This window comes from Apostichopus japonicus, chromosome 14, assembly GCF_037975245.1.
Source record: "Apostichopus japonicus isolate 1M-3 chromosome 14, ASM3797524v1, whole genome shotgun sequence".
NCBI classification, from domain to species: Eukaryota; Metazoa; Echinodermata; class Holothuroidea; order Aspidochirotida; family Stichopodidae; genus Apostichopus; species Apostichopus japonicus.
The window spans coordinates 27,631,253-27,648,768 of NC_092574.1; the positions used below are offsets into that span (position 1 = coordinate 27,631,253).

General features: G+C 37.0%; 1 protein-coding gene across 7 annotated transcripts in view; it reads left to right on the forward strand.

Annotated features, from left to right (window-relative positions):
* Positions 1-17,516, forward strand: part of LOC139980108 (teneurin-3-like) — a 150,392-nt gene that overhangs the window by 76,198 nt on the left and 56,678 nt on the right. For all 7 annotated transcript variants that reach the window (XM_071991488.1, XM_071991489.1, XM_071991487.1 and 4 more), the window contains 2 exons: positions 11,568-11,869; positions 14,014-14,168. In XM_071991488.1, the coding sequence (XP_071847589.1) occupies positions 11,644-11,869; positions 14,014-14,168 (381 nt within the window). In that variant the 5' untranslated portion in view covers positions 11,568-11,643. The remainder of the gene's footprint in view (positions 1-11,567; positions 11,870-14,013; positions 14,169-17,516) is intronic.

The window sequence follows — 17,516 nt, forward strand, 5'->3', positions numbered from 1 at the left end:
TGTTTGTAGAGATGCTGGATTGGATGAATAACTTTGACACCCTTAATTCAGTTTTGTAGAGAAATTGGATCAAGATGTTGTGGCTGTTGTGTCCTGTCACGGTCTAAATATCTAAGTTAGTCTGTTATTACCATCTGTGTCTGGTACTCAATTAAAGTGAAACAAAATCTTCCAATCTGCATAGAAACGTTCATGCTGACTATCAAACAAAAGAGAAATTCAGTGAAGAGGTTAAGGCAGACTGCATGAGAGTAATGTACCTCATGATTCTTATTGGACATCAATGTGGTTTTAATATACTGTCTGGTTCTACTAATGCAGATATTCTTTTTGGTGCTGGTTACATCTATCTGGTTCTGGTTTTAAAACCAATCTGGTGCTGTTCATGTCTGTCAGGTTACACTCATATGGTACTGGCTACATCTAGTGGATTCTGGTTATCCCTATCTGGTACTGGCTACATCTAATGGATTCTGGTTATCCCTATCTGGTACTGGCTACATCTAATGGATTCTGGTTATCCCTATCTGGTATTGGCTACATCTAATGAATTCTGGTTATCCCTATCTGGTACTGGCTACATCTAATGAATTCTGGTTATCCATATCTGGTACTGGCTACATCTAATGGATTCTGGTTATCCCTATCTGGTTATCCCTATCTGGTTATACCTATCTGGTTATCCCTATCTGGTTCTAGTTTCATCTACATCTATTAGTGTGCATTACACATTTATGCTACTGTAGTTAAACTGATCAGTGGTGATACGGTAGATACAATTCATTAGTACTCAAGTCATGGTGCTGGTTAGATCTATGTGGTTACAATGTACCTACCTGGTTCTGGTTACATTTCAATTATGTGACATATGTGTGGTAGTGGTGACGGCTACTTATCTGGTGGCAGTCACACCTGGCAATGGTTATTAGGGATATCACCTATGGTCATATCAATCTGGTAACATCTGGTAACATCTGGTAACATTTGTTTATCTGGGTTTCATTTGTCTTTGTGGTTAAGTTTCTTGTTACAACTATCTGATAACATATCCATGATTATCTCTATCTGTTGCTGGTTACACCCATCTGGTAACATTTATAATTTAACGTATCTGGTATTGGGTATATATGTTTGGTGGTGGTTATATCTGTCTTGTGCTGTTTGGTTAAGTATAACCAGTTACAGCCATCTGCTGATATACTGTTGAGACAATTGCAAGAAAACAAGCCTAAAAAGTAAAAAATGCCAATTAACTACATAATGGATATGTTAATCTATTGCATATCGAGCCTAATTGAGGCTAAAGGTTATTTGACGTACAAAAGCTAAATTTGTGCCAAAGCCTGAAAAATTGGAAACATAATTCCCTATGTAAATCTAGTGCAACCTTAGCAGTGAATCCTTTTAGAGTTCAAAGTTTATTTTACTCAAGACTACATATGTACAGTGTGTGAATCAGTATTGTTGTGTTAAATGAGGATGTCAAAGCCGCAAAGGTGGAGGTAACCACTGGTCAGAGCCTCAAAGGCACAAACTGTAGACTTGTTAACCTTCTACTGTAAGTGGATGAACGTTTAGCAGGGAGTCTAAAGTCTTCATGTGTTATTCTACCATTGGATCATACAGGTTCTTCCATGACCCGAGTAAAATCACAGGGTTTGAGGTGAAAACACAGTACTTCTACACACATAATTATGCATTCTACGACATAATTGTGAATATTGAGCATCACTGAGATTTTCTAACTATACAGAAGGGATCAAATGCATATGCAAAGATTGCCAGGCCTAAGAATGCCGGGGAGGGGGTGGGGGGAGTTGGGGACAATGTCATGTATGTGGGACAACTGAATGAATGCTTGGTCAGAGGCATTTGAGATCAACAGACACCAATCTTAAACCTTATACACATATCTTCAACATGTAAACATGCTTCAACCTCAAGCCTTATGGTGGCTTCAAAATCTCTTTTGTGGCTCCCTTCATAACTAGGCCAAACCAGAGAATTAAGAAATTATGAAGCTACAGTAAGTAAGTGACGGTACACATGTGTTCTAGTTCAGTACTGTAGGCTTTCATTATCTACAATGCCGAATAGATTTGTTTGTTAAGGGTCACTACCATGCAGCCACTGTAAGGCCACCCATGACTCAAAAACTGATTTGCCAAACAATTTAGGAGTCACTCCCTGGAGTATGTTGCAATGCAGTTCATCTAGACCTTTCAAATATTAACAAGAACATCTGCCTGTTTTTGGCAGTGATATATTGTCCTGTTCTACCTTTTACTTTGATGTTCAAGGAAAGTTCTACTTCTTGCTGCATATTTAGAAGGTAAATTATAAGTCCCTAACTACTGGAAGAGGGCTTGATCTTTGTTACAGTTGCCAACCTGTGCAGTATTCTGATTCTTTGTGGAGAGAACTGTTTGATTTCCTCTGAGAATTGCATCAATTTCATGGCTCTTCCTTTTTGTGATCTGGATGGTCGATTTCCTAAATGGGGAACAGTTTACCAGTAGGGACAATTTTCTAAATTTGTCTACCTCACAGAGATTCATGATTGGTTGAGAGGACAAGATGATCCAAAGGTAGTAAATCAAATACATCAAAGTCAGCTTCATGCATCCAGATGAGGCAGGCAACATTAAGAAACTAGAGAATAGAAGTGCTCTCTCTTTCAATTTTGTTGTATTTTACACCTTTTACACCATATTTTTGGTGTGTTTGTTTGCTTGTGTATATGTTTCTTTCTCATTCCCACATGATAGCATTATGACCCCTTGAGATTTCTTTGTTCATGGACATCTCTCCGTTTTGGTTCCAATGCTTTGGCATCCATCAGAACTTCTGCAGTGGAGTTGGGGTGTTCGTGTATCTGTGTGTGTGTGTGTGACGCCCTCACTTGTAAACTTGGTATCTCAAGTAGGGGATATGCAATTGATGTCATACGGAGCATATATATATTTGCTATGGTCATGAGATGATCCCTACTGTTTATGGTTGGGCTTTCATGCATATTAATGTATGGGTGGTCCTCAGTGTAAAATTCTGAAAATGTTAGTATCTGTTCAACCCTGTATCAAATTTAGTTCATACTTGGTATGGTGATGTAACTACATTCAGTTAAGTTTTTTGTGAAAGGGCTCTATAAGTCTTCAACAAAAGATACAGTCATCCAGGGAATGAAATCTGCTTCAATCCATTGTTAATCTTTGACAGTTGACACACACTTAAGACAGTCAGCTAGCCCTTATCAGTTTTCACCCTTTGAGCTTCAAGGGTTCAACTGGTTATCTGGACTCAAAAAATTTGCTATTTCTCTGTGATTTAAACTATGACTTTTGCTTCCCTTAGTGTGAAAATGTCAGAGTGTCTAAAACAATGTCATGTATAGCTGGCATTCATTAATAACAATATTAAACGGATCGTTGCAAGGTAGCAGAGCTGATTTTATTAATTCATCTATGTGTGTTTATTTCACATAGGAAGATTGTTCTCTCTGGATATTGAAACATTTTGGAATAAACTTCTATGCTGTAAAATCCTAATCCAGTGAATGGTTGATATCCACAATGTAGTGCTACAAATAAGAACTGGAAATCTCTGTGCTTTTCTGATAATCACTTAATTCTTGGACTCTTGCTCTACATTAGTCAGAAAGTTATTTGAAATTATATGGCAAGGAATCACAAAAACACCTGGCTTTCTGGTTACAGTACATAACTTTGTTTATCTGTCATATTGTTGCCTGCTTATTAGCTTTATCTCTAAAACAGGTCAAATGTCAAGTTACAGGCAGTATTGTTACTAGGTTTTTAAAAGTTGCATCCATAGGAAATCAATGTCTTAAACATGTTTGTGTCCGCTCAGAAAACTTGCATTCCTCTATGTAAACATGCACTTTAAAATACCTCTACAGGAACACACTATACAACAACAACACATGGGCTTGTGCGCAACGGAAGCCAGTAGTGATAGGCCTATAATATGCACAAGAAAAAATCAAATGATGAATCTTGTAACTAACATACAAAATGACTGACAAATTTGGAAGCAGGTATTTTACTCCATAGACTTGTTACTATATATGCTTTCCATATATAGCAATGAATACTAACAACTCCCTTGTATGTCTCTGAAATTGTTATAGGTTATGCATAGTAGTAAAACAGTGCCTATAGAGAGAGAATGCAAGCATAAAAATACTGCACTTTTTACTGATCTTATTGAGTCCCTTAACAGTGCTGCTGTTCCAATAATGCCTTTACTATAAATACACTTGCTTTTGTGCTATTATAGGAGTTCCACTTGATAGGATAGCTTTAATGATGGTATGTGGGTTACATCATTTCCAGTAGTAACATGTAGTATGACCATAACAGCATGTTAACAAAGTGATATTGCTACGCCCAAATTTCTTCTAATCAGCATATTTAAGACAAAACTTCTCAATATAGAGAGTTTAAAGCTTGAAATACTAGAATCCCATTAGTCTACCATTATTTTGTGGTCAAAACAGTTGTTGGCTGCACCATATAAAGTTCAACCCCCACTCAAAATTTGCATTAGATTTATTAAGGTATTTATTTATTTGCAATTCACTTTTAGTGTTTTATCCTTCTATTAGCTTCAAAACAACTGCCATGCTATTGCTGGTGACCTTTGTGTTATGTAATATGCAGATTAGTATACAGATGAAGGATAAATTCATAGGATATAGGTTAATGGGCTGCAGCTGTTCCATTTGTGCATGATTCATGAAATCTCTGTAATGTACAGTACAAGGCAAGTCAATATCACTTGTAGAACCCAGCTTTGGACATGATATATTCCTTATTCAGCATGGGGTGGGTCTAAGAGGGGTGGGTCTAAGAGGGGTGGGTCTCTGATGGCTGATTTGCTTATATATACACAACAAACGTGGATCAACACTAGTAACTTAAGCTAAATTGTTGGTCAGCTGATGTGATTTCTCAGCCTGTTGCAAAAACCACCACTGTATATGTATAGAGATGATATGTTTTTGATTCGTAAAATATACTAACTGGAGGGAGGGCTCCTTGCTTAACTACCAGAAAATCCTATAGTGATACTTTGAGAAAAAGGTGAACAATTTCCTTGTATATTAAATATATACAAATAAATCTCTCTACGTCAAGGATATCAGTTATGTTTTTGATTTTATGGTTGGTTTCTTCTTCTTTAATGTAGAGACATGTAATGTACTACACTGTATCATGTCTACTTTGACATCAATGCAATATACATTACTCATACTATTAAAATATTATGATAAATCTCATACTGTACTATCCAAAAAATAAAACATGAAGTCCTATCAATCTTTCAGGTTAGTGAGATATTAGTCTACCATTAGAAGCCTTTGCTACTATTTACAACAGCTGGTGAGCTTTAATGCAATGAATGGGATTGTCAGTCTAATCCATAGAAACTGTACAAATGTATCAACATTAAGTGATCAGGTATGCCTGCAATATGCAAAGAACGGTTGCTGGAATTCTACATCCTCTATAGTTCTTGGCCTCATCATGAAACATTTTAACTCTATTTTCTTTACAAAACAAGTACAATAATTTGTTATTCCCATATTCACAGAGGTATTAGTCAGGCCTGTAAGGTGAGATTAATATTTCTGTGGCATTAAGTCCATCAACAAGAAAGCTGCTTTCGTTTTCCTACTGAAATGCTTGATATGACATGACAGTAATTCATAGAGTTTATTTGTATTGACCTAATTCAGAAGAATATGTAGGTTGATTGATGTGATCAGCAAGGCATGAACTTTGACCTCAAGTTACAATGACCTGGCAGGCTGGCACTTGTGTATCAGTGGAAAGATTTAATCAGGATGAAAGCAGTCGATAAATAAGAAATTATCTCCCAGCTTATTACAAAGTTTCATTTTATTAGAAGCAGAAAAGAACAGCATTAATGTTGTACCTGTTTAGTTACATGACTACTGTTAGAAGTAATGCATTAAAAGATGGACTATTTCCGAACCACATACAGTAGGATTCTGAAGCAATTAAAAAGTTAATTTCATAATTGCACCCTGTACACTGTGAAATTAATCACAAAAGAAGGAAACACCGACTAGTCAGATAAAAGATGGAATTAAGAATAGTCTGCATAGTTTTCTTTGGGAATGACGTAACTTTAATTTAATAGCTAGATAGAGTAGGAAACAACACTCCAGGTACACAACAGGACATTTTGAAGATAAAGACTCACTGAAAGGTTTACATATACTTATTGAATTCAAGATATGTTATTGCATATTTAAAACAGTTAAAGGAGCAACAGGGAATGTGCTCACAGACAGATAGATCAGTAGGTATACACAGACAAACAGACTGATGTGGAGAGTGTATTTAACTACTCTGAATGGACGGTTCATTTCACTTATGTCTTTCTGTAGTGTCCATTTCCTTAATCCCTTGCATGTTGCTCAGCTAGGTGTCTTTAGAGCTTGGGATGATGGGTGGGATAGATATGTGCCCAAGCTCTTGTTGCTGCTGAATAAACACCCTGTGTTACGTGATTGCCTCTTCCTTCGACATTTGGAGATGGCTTCTGTCCTGTTCAACAAGCTAACAACTACCAGATACCTTCTTAATCCTGGGGGATTTGTGTCATGAAAGATGCACAACAAAGTGGATTTTTTTTTACTTGTGGTCTGTATTAAAAAAAATACTACCTTGAAAGAGCTGTTTGCTCTTATGAAGCAGCAGATGTTTAATATCTGATGTCTAACAAAGTTTGGATCTTTGATGATGTGATCTCAGTTAACCTTCTCTAGGATATAGGATATCTAAATTAAGTCTGCTCCATGTTTAGTCAAGTCCAGGGGCCATGCTGAGAGCTTAATTTACTACACTTAGCTACAATAACAAGCAAGGCCAAGATTTTCAATCACTTTTCATTATTCTGACAGGAAGAATTTTGACAAGGAAAATTGTCCAAACACTAGATTGGTGGGAATTCTTGTTAAAATGTAAACCAATGTTCAGAATAAATGACTTTGAAACAAAGGAAAATGACAGTGGTCATGTACTGTAATTAGTATGCAAGGGCAAAGTTCAACAAAGGGTTTGAAGTGAGGTGTGAAATTATCAACTTTGAATACAAGTTTAAGATGGGGATTATAGAGCTTTTGAATGAGCTTGACACTGATGCTCCAAGAAATGAGTTATTGTTTGAGTAAGTAACTATGGGTGTAAAATGGGGCGGGGGAGGGGTGGGGGGTGGTAGAGTGTACAGATCATCAAAGCTTTTGGTCATGCATTCAAGTTTGGGTGAGTGTGAGTATGTGATGCCCTAGCTTTTTAACACGATATCCCAAGATAAGTTACCTCTGCTGTTCTCATAATTGGAATGTGGCATGTTCTGGGTGGAGGTCAAAGATTTGTGGTCAGCAGAGGGAAAATTGTGAAAATCTCAAAATGCTGTATCTCCAGAACCTGAACATCAAAGGAGCTGATATAAGCATGGTAGGATAGCCTTATGTAGTGTAAAGTTGTTACACAATTTGGTGTAGGTCAGAGTTCATTAAAAGTCACCAGGTTTCAAAACTTGAAATCCTCGTAAACATGAGATCTTCAGGTAGGATACTTATTGGCTCTCATATTTGGCATGTGGCTTCCTCATAATAAGTACAAGAAGCTTAATGTTTTAGGTGGAGGTAAAAGGTTATTTGGGGTTCTCACAGGTCACTCCCTGTGAACCTTTATAAACACAAACCTTTATAAACACGATATCCCAAGATGGGTCACATCACGAAGCTCATACTGGCATGTGTCTTTCTTTTAGTGAGCACAAGAAACCTATGGTTGAGGTCAAAGTAGCGTCGTGCGGGATCCCGGTAGTCAAGTGAATCCCGGTATCCCGATCCCGGTATTGACTATAGTCCCGATCACAGTGCAATGTGTAATATACTACCGGGAGTTATTACAATCGTTCGGTATCATTCCTGGGAAACTTGGACATAATACAAATATCTATGTGTTACTATTTGAAATAAAGAAAAGAAAACACGTTTATTTCTGGTGTCTGTGTTCCCAGTTTGGATAACATTCTGATCAATTTATGTACTGGCCTAGACCAATATAATTTGGACCTAGGCTACACCAAATATCTAACGTTACTTGGGCTGAGCATGTTGCGGGACCTCAAACTTATTCTGAAATTTTCGCTATTTATTCTTCCTTCAAACGATGATGGTGAAGGTTCCCTTGTATATAATCTTACCACATGTATTTCACCTCATTTTTGTTATAATAATTATAACGATTTAATACATTTTGAGCCAAAACCGCAGGGAGTATATCCAGCTTAAATCCATCTCTGCCCGGGCCTGTATATTATTGTAGCCTAGAGGGTACAGTACTGGTACACACAGTGCAATACGGTGCTTGAGATTTGATGCTGTAATGAAATGGATTCGTTTATTAATGCGGGGGTTCCCTGACGTCATTTATAGTTATCTTTGGCTACATTTTTAATTTTTAAGAACTTTTTGTACAAAAGATGGATATGGTACTTATTGAAAGTATATTTTGTGGAGAAAACAACAGCCGATTAACCATATAAATAAATCTGTACTATTCTCATTTATGTAGTTTATAATCCTGTATTTACATAGCCCCTTTTTTACATTCTTGTTGTCTGAAGTTCCAAACACGTGGTGACTTGTTGATAGTTAAAAACTTTTCATTGTGAACTTCTGAACTTGAAGGGTTGCCCTTTTGTGGGAAATGTGTGGAAAATTGTGGGAAATTTGCACTACCGGCACAACGCTAGGTCAAAGGTCATTTTATATGCATGATGGATTACCCAAATGGTAAGTAAAATTGCTCCACAATTTGGTATAAGTGAAATCTCATTTAAGGTTTGCAGCAGTCAAACCCTACTAAATACCTATGGTCATGTCTCAATGAAGATGTGAAACCATATATATATGCTGATTTGACTTCCCCATATGTAGTAGAACCTCCTTGCTGTTTAAGGTGGTCAAAGGTCGGCTTAAGTACATGCAGTATCAACTTCTGCCAGGGTTAGCTTGTAAACTACTCTTGCTTACTGCTGCATATGTAATATATGTAAAAACAAGTTTTAGTTGGGAGGGGGGTCTCTCTGGCTAGGTGTTGTTGTGGTAATAGTTTCTGAAGGTTAAATTTGTTAAAATTTACTGGTACTATACTTCATCATTGTGAAATGTATGGACACTGAAAATATGTTTCCTGTTACTTAACCTAGGAGTATGCGAAATACACATTGAAGTACACCTCAAGAAAGTGAGTGAAAGGAATTTTCTGGTGGAAGAATTGATACATTGTCCCTATAGTTCTTATTTTTCTCTTTCTAACCATGTGAAAATTGTCCCCATTAGACGTTTTCTCCTTGTAGAAATCTGGTTTTCAAATTCACTAGTTTCTCACCAAAAGCACCGTTTGTTAGAACGCATCAATTTGGTAATTGACTTATTGTAGGCAAATAAGGCAAAACGAGCGCGCGACATGAAATTAGCACTCCCACATCTGCAGCAAATACACTCTCGCGTGTACACGCACATATGATTGCCTTTTATATATAGGTACACATCGCGAACGTACACAGCCTACCATGCCCAGTCGCTGAAATAAAATTCACGATCAACTATACCATTAAAAGGAAGCTTGAAAAGTATTTGGAACACCGAAAGATGAAACTTGGCGAAATCGATGTCAGAGCAGAATGTAGTACCGAGAAGCTTAGGCTTCGCAGAACTGTGCGATTGTAAACGTTAGAGTAGCCTACATGCGAACATTCTTCGCGTAGGAGCTGGATAGCACGATATATAAACAACTTAGAGTCTGCTGTTCAAACTAATCTTGTGTTACACAAAGACCACGAAACCACCGATCTACTACATACAGTATATGGCAGCATAACAATTTTTATATAACATATATAATTTATAAGACATTTCACTGAAAATGAACTCGGTTTTTGTTGTGATTATTGTAGGAAATGAATGGAGTGTAGGTTATGTCGCAATCTGCTTTTGCGAAGGTGACGTCACGTTCACTACTGTTCAAAGTATATATGAAATATCCATCCTACACAATTAAACAATTGTTTCTCTGTCAAACGCAACATGGTGATGAATTTCAGCAAGTTAGTGGAACAGTTTAGAGTGTGATGCTCTGCATTAATATTAAGTCAGTAATGAATTCCAGCAAGTTAGTGGAACGTACAGTTTGGAGTGTGATGCTCTTCATTAATATCAAGTCAGTAATGAATTCAATTCCAGCAAGTTAGTGAAACAGTTTAGACTGATGCTCTGCATTAATATGAAGTCAGTAATGAATTGCAGCAAGTTAGTGGAACAGTTTAGAGTGTGATGCTCTTCATTAATATTAAGTCAGTAATGAATTCCAGTAAGTTAGTGGAACAGTTTGGAGTGTGATGCTCTTCATTAATATTAAGTCAATAAATGAATTCCAGCAAGTTAGTGAAACAGTTTAGAGTGTGATGCTCTTCATTAATATTAAGTCAATAAATGAATTCCAGCAAGTTAGTGGAACAGTTTAGAGTGTGATGCTCTGCAATATTAATAATTCCAGCAAGATCCTGTGATGTCTGTAGAGCTGACTTGCATTCCCAGTCAAGTTTTGTGTCATGAGGTGTTGAAATTAACTATGTTAACCTAGTCCAATCTGTTGTCATTTAACTTAATGGAAGGTGAGGAAGATGTTTATCTTTCGTCATGCTCACATCTCAGTTGGATCAAGTAAGCAGCAATTAACAACATTCCTTTCAGGGTAGAGAGCCTTACCAAAGATAAGGCACCATCCAGGCAGCTGTGAAATGAATGAACAAAATAAAGTGCCAACCAAAGATATTGAACAGTGCCATAAACACTAGACTCATTGTACTTGTGAAACAAGAAGAGGAGACCAGCTATAGCATGAGCTAAGCCTACATATTAGATCTCAATTATGTGTAGCTTTCTTACTCCTTGTTGAAGGCAAAACTATGCAATGGTGATGGAGAGTGTATGATGCCATGGCTTGTTAACACAAACTCTGAAACTTAAGTTAGGATGAACCCTATACTCTACTTGGTATGTGGATCCACCTTAATGAGTTTAAGATCCCCATACTGTACTTTTATGCAGGGATCAATGGTCATTTTGAGTTCAACAGAGTGAAAGTCTGAAAACCATGTACTATAACACGGAAAGTAAAGGTGTGGTGAAGTTCATACATTGTTTTCTGTGGAGGTCTAAGTATGAACGGGGTGCAAAAAAATACTGTGCATGTCCAGAGGATGCAACCTAATCTTGTTAAGAAGAAAAAAACACCATTCACTAACAGTCACCTGTAGTCTTCCATATAACTTGCTAGATTGCTCTGCCAGGTCATTTCATAACATTTGCATGTATACATGTATGATAATTATTTGGAATTTTGTTTCTGTATATTGACTTGGCAGTGGTTTACCACCGAGAGGAGTGTTTTCAAATGTAGCTCAAGTTAAGAATGTGTTTGTTCTTGACTTCACAGGAACAGTAACTTCACAGCTGGACAGAGATAGCATTCAGATCAGCAGACAGCATCCGGCCGGACCCTCAGCCATCGAATGGCGAGTGGTGATAGCCCTTCCAGAACACCCACTAGATGTCTACCCAGAAACGCAGCCCGTTACAGTTACGGCAGTACCTCACAGGATGAGGAATGTTTCGGATTAAAGAATAGTTGTTTCAGCTCCAATGAAACTTTGAAAATAATGGAAATTGTGGATAATCCAAAAGGAGTGACTCCGGACATACCAGAAGAAGGAAGCGCCAATAGGGTGTCCCTTGTTGGTACGATCTTGTTTTCTTTATTATAGACATTAAAATATTGATACACATAGTCCAAGTAGTCTAGGTAGGGTCATCCAGACACTTAAACTCTTTAGTACATTAGCTTCATGCTATATGATTGCTTATGCTAGCAATAAATTTAAATGTTTATATAATCAGCTCTTTCTTATATAATGCACACACTATGGTAAAGTCCTTAGCAAAGAACAAGAACAGATGAAGACTTATAACACATATTAGTGGGAAAGTAGTGTCACACTGGGTTTGTTGAAGTCAGTTCATGATGTAGAGGGCTCTAGATGCATTCTTCACCAGGAAAGAAGAGTGCACCCACTCTCCCACCCCTGCTTCATGGGCTTGTGCCTGCTTTGAGGTTACCAGTGAAAAAAATATCAAGAAGTTAAATATTTTGTAAAAAAGTAAGTTTAGCTTAGATGAATCTCATAGTTGGCTTGTGCATACCTCAGAAAGAGTTCTTAGTTGGTAATGTTTTATAGTAGTGTTTGCACGGGTTATCCGGGTACCCGGGTACCCGCCCGATGCAATACTACCTGGTACCTAATTTATTACCCGAATCCTACGCAAAGTGTGATTTAAAAAAAAAAAAATTGCAAACCTACGGTTAGGCAGATTTCCCATTGACTTTAGTGTGGTGTTAGGCTAACATATGTGGTCGAAGATAACAGCAATAACGGAGGTACCCGCCCCGACGCGATACTACCCGGTTCCTAATTTATTACTCGAATCCTACGCAAAGTGTGATCTAAAAAAAAATGCAAAGCGATGGTTAGGCAGATTCCCCATTGACTTAGTGTGGTGTTAGGCTACAATGTGGTTGAAGATAACAGCAATAATGAAACTATTCCATGGATATCTTATAACTGCGTCACAATTTCAGCTAATAAACAAATGGCTATGCTTGATTACCCCGTTGACTTAGTGTGGTGTTAGGCAACCATGTGGTCGAACGTAACAGCAATAATGAATGTGTTCCATGGATATCTTATAACTGTGTCACAATTTCAGCGAATAAACAGATGGTTAGGCTTAGCTAGATTTCTCATGCATTGACTTAGTGTGGTGTTAGGCTACAATGTGGAAGAAATGATTATTTATTCATTCGTTTATTTCATAGAAGGAAAGGCTGACAAGGAATTTTAGGACATGTTTATGGATTATAGAAGGGATAACTAAAAAATAATAATCGCAAGTGGCTTTTTACTAATTGTGTATTCCAAATGCGATCAAAGTGCGCGAATCGCGTAATCTCGCGGCTAATGCGAACCCTGGGCCTGCATAAGAGATAGTAGTAGTAACAACTGAACTAAAGGGATATTTTATGGTCTGATCCAATAGACGTGGAGAGCAAGCATAAGCAGCGGCGGCAGTGCGATGTTAACAACATTACTTCTAATTAGTAGTAATGTCATAATTAACAAGTTTATGACAGAAAAAAGCAAATAGAAATTATTGAGGAAGGTTATATACCTTACCTTACACATACGTTTTTGAACATGAAAACATTGTCAGTAGAGAATATAATTCATTTATTATAGCATCCAATATGTAATTTCTTGAAAATCGTGATACACGAGGGTAAACAATTTTTTCTCGGGTACCCGGTTCCCGATTTTTGGACCCGTGTAAACACTATTTTATAGGGTTTCATAGTGGCCAAATTGTGAAAACCTGTCTACTGAATACTTCATAATCAGCTTGGTGAATCTCAGTCTTGGTCTTTGAGATGCCTCTGATTAGTGAATTCCTCATAGCTATTGTGTTTTGTAAAGGTCAAGTGTCATTTGAAGTCATTAGCTAAGAATGATCGAATTATTCCTTTTTGTTTACCAAAGGTTTAAGATTTAATTTTTAAAGTAGTTCAGTCGTACCTTACAATAAGTCAGAGGTGATCTGGTCATCTGGAGCACCTCCTTGAGATTAATGTGTTTAATGTGCATGTTTAATGTGTTTAATATTGGACATTGTTTCAGAGAGTTTGTTCTCTTTTGTTGTGATTCTTGTTCTCATTTATGTTTGGACATCTCTATGAAACTTATTTGCTCTATCAACAAGGTAACTAAGTGAAAAAGTTTGTTTACAAAAACGTGTGTACTAATTAATATAACCTTGTTGATATTTTACAGGTATTCATCCCTATCACACCTTAGAACCTGAGTATGGTCCACCCTCTTATTATGATGACCGACATCAAAACCACAGTCTGCCTGGGTCCCACAGACCCAGCACAGATGAACAAAGTGCTGAGGAAATCATTCAAGCAGTGGATGATTATCTTAGAGTAAGTTTTCTCTGTCATGATTATAGTCAGTGAGAAGAGAGGCTCTTAATAGAGTTAAAGAATGAATATAACCATTCTTCTCAAGTCACTGCACACATGTTGTTTTCAGTGTTACATTGACACTTAAGGGTTCACCTCAGCTTTTTGGGTTAAATTTGAATGAGTTTTGTTTGTTATTGTCAGGGAGGGTAGGAGAATGGAGAGGGGAGTTACAAAAAAAGGGCAAATATCATAAAAGCAGCATCTTTAACCCTACTCCATGTCACATTTTTGGTTTCGATGAAATTGTAACCTTAGTAGTCATGCAGGCTGATGAGTGAGTGAGTGTGTGTGTGTGTGTGACGCCCTACTTGTAAACACGATATCTCAAGAAGGGAAGCTTGGACCAATCTCATATTTCGTGCACAGGAGCACCACATTTAGGAGGAAAAGTCCATTGTTTTTTGGTGGAGGTCAAAGGGCATTGGGGTCACCAGGGTCAAATTGTGAAAACCTTGTAAACACAATATCTCAAGTGTGAAGGAGTACCACATTAAGTAGGAGATGCCTTTTGTTTTTTGGTGGAGGTCAAAGGTCATTTGGGGTCTCTAGCGGTCAAATTGTGAAATCCTTGTAAACATGATAATTCAAAGAGGGAAGCTTTGACCAATCTCATATTTAGTTTGTAGTTGTGACACATCAAGTAGAAGAAGCCTATTGTTTTTGAGTAGGTCAAAGGTCATTTGGAGTCACCAGAGCTCAAATTGTGGAAATCTTGTTTCATAAAGTATTATCTCCAACCGACCAGCCTATTAGATAACATGTGTGTTACATCAGAATAGGACAGGTTGTTTGCAATTGGGAATTAGATTATGGGCATCCTTAATTAGATTCAGCAAACCAGCAATCCAGCTACGAAAATGGCATTGAATTAATTGTATCGCAATTTGATCAGCACTCTTTACATGTGAATGAAGTTTCATATACTGCTTTCGTACAACGGTTAGGTAAAATTAGGGTCGTTAACAATAAAGCTTGATGGAAAATATGTTCGTGTCAGAATACCCAGACACTTAAGGTGGCAAAACCTCTCCTAAATTATTTCTTAAGGCATTTCCTACATGCCAACAGTCATAATTTGCAAAATATACAACAATTTAAGGAGTTTTGAGACAAGTTTGCTGTTCTTGCTGCTAGGATCTTTTGCAAAGATTTTCCAAACAACATTGGTCAGAGTGCAAGATAGATGCTATTTCAACATATATTTTCAGTAGGTAAAAGATCACAGTGTAATGGAGAAATAGCAATATCTTTTGCACTCCAATCTGCAGCTAAAAGACAAGATAAATAATTGGGAAAATGCATGAATCGCGCTAATCAAGTAGTGGTTCAAAGTAGCAGTGAGGTACTGTATAGGCCTACTACTGTATAGGCCTACTACTGTATAGGCCTACTACTAATGCATGCATCAAGCTACTGTGTAGTATGCCTTGTACCAGAGGAGCCCTAATGTAACATTTTAAGCCAAGCTATTTTCCGTAGGTATTTTGCAGATGTTTTATTTGTATTTGTTTGAGAACATTAGGCCTAGCTGCTTATTAATGATTCTCTGACAAGTTTTATTTTGTTCATCACTTTCTTTTGGTGGCAAATGTTTAAATTTTATACTGCACAGAAACATAATTTTCCAAGGTGCAATTATGTAGCATGTATCTGCCTAAGTGCCTTAACCTTTGTTAATAGAAAGTATTGATGTTGTAGAACTGTACGTACTATGGAGATTTTAACAGCAGTCATATTGGCGAGTGAATTTTGCATTTTGGCAACTAGATTTTAGTCACGGTCGTCAAATAGCGAGTATACTTTTCAAAATATTTCAGTGTCGAGGCCTGAAAACCTTTAAAACATAATTTCTCATGGTAGGAATATTCTTGGATAGTTTTCATCCATGGTATATGGATTTGCCATATTGAATACAAGAATCCTGTTGCTTATGAGGTCAAATCTCATTTGAGGTCACCAGAGGTCTAACTCTGAAAACCCTTTTACATGATATCTAACGATTGGAATCGTGGATAGTTCTCATACTTAGTGTGTGCATGGATGCATCACATTGAGTACAAGACCCCTATTGTTTGTGGTGAAGGTGTGTATTGCCTTGCTAAGTAGACTGACCTGTTTACCATGCCATATAGTGTAATTGTACTTCAAAATAGTGGTTCATATTGTGACAGCTATTTCTGGTTAACAAGCAGAAATCTAAGTGCAATGACATCATCGAAACCTCAATGCATTTTGCATTCTGGTTTTATTCCTTGCTGGAGGCAAAATGAATCTATGAGATGGTGATGGCATGTGTGTGTGTAAGGGTGTATGTATGTATGTGACACTTGTTTTAAACATGGTAACTCAAAAAGTTAATGGTTGATTAACTTCATACTTGGTATGTGGATCCGTCTTATTGAGCACAAGAAGCCTATTGTTTTCAAAATTATTTCATAGTAGGCCTATAGAAAGGATGTGGTGTAACCCTGAACAACTATATAAAGGGATTTGCTAGATCAAAGTTGGTAAAATGTATCTATATTTCACATATAGGAAGACTGTTCTTTCTGGATATATTGAAACATTTTGGATTAAATTCTATACAGTCAATCCTTATGGGTGAATGACATGGTTGATGCCCAAGGGATTTCTGCAATTAATTCTGGTTAACACTTGATTCTTGGATAAATTTAACTCCTTGCTCAACATAAGTCAAATAGTAACAGTATTTTGAATTTAGAGCAAATTTATGGCAAGGAATTGCAAAAGCAAACTGGCTTTCTGCTTTAAATTTTATCAAAAAATTCAGAAGCTTTCTTTCAAACAAATGAAACCAGCAAAAAAGAAAAATTCAGAAATATTCATCACAGAGTACATAAGTCTCTTTAACCTTTTTGACAGATGAGTTTCATGTAATGTAATATGGTTCTGTCTTACAGATCACCATGATCACTACATAGAATAACTGGAATTCAGCCTAATGCCAAACTTGCAAAACTATACACATTCAATAATATTATCAGTGTACACAACTTACAATTACCAGGTGTACTGTATGTACCATGGATATTGTGAAATCTTGCAAACATCCCATTGCAGAATTCAGCATTGCACAATTCAGAATGTTTCTACACTATCAGAATAAACAGATATGACCATATCAAAAAAGGAGTGAATGATAAATTACACAAAAAGTAGTGAAGGAAAAATTTCAATGGAACTGACCTTAGGAAGGAGAATCACAACTATTTTGCTTGACACAATATAAGGGCCTAGTACTAGTGACAGTACTACTATTGTTTTCTTTTCAAGTGTGTAACACTA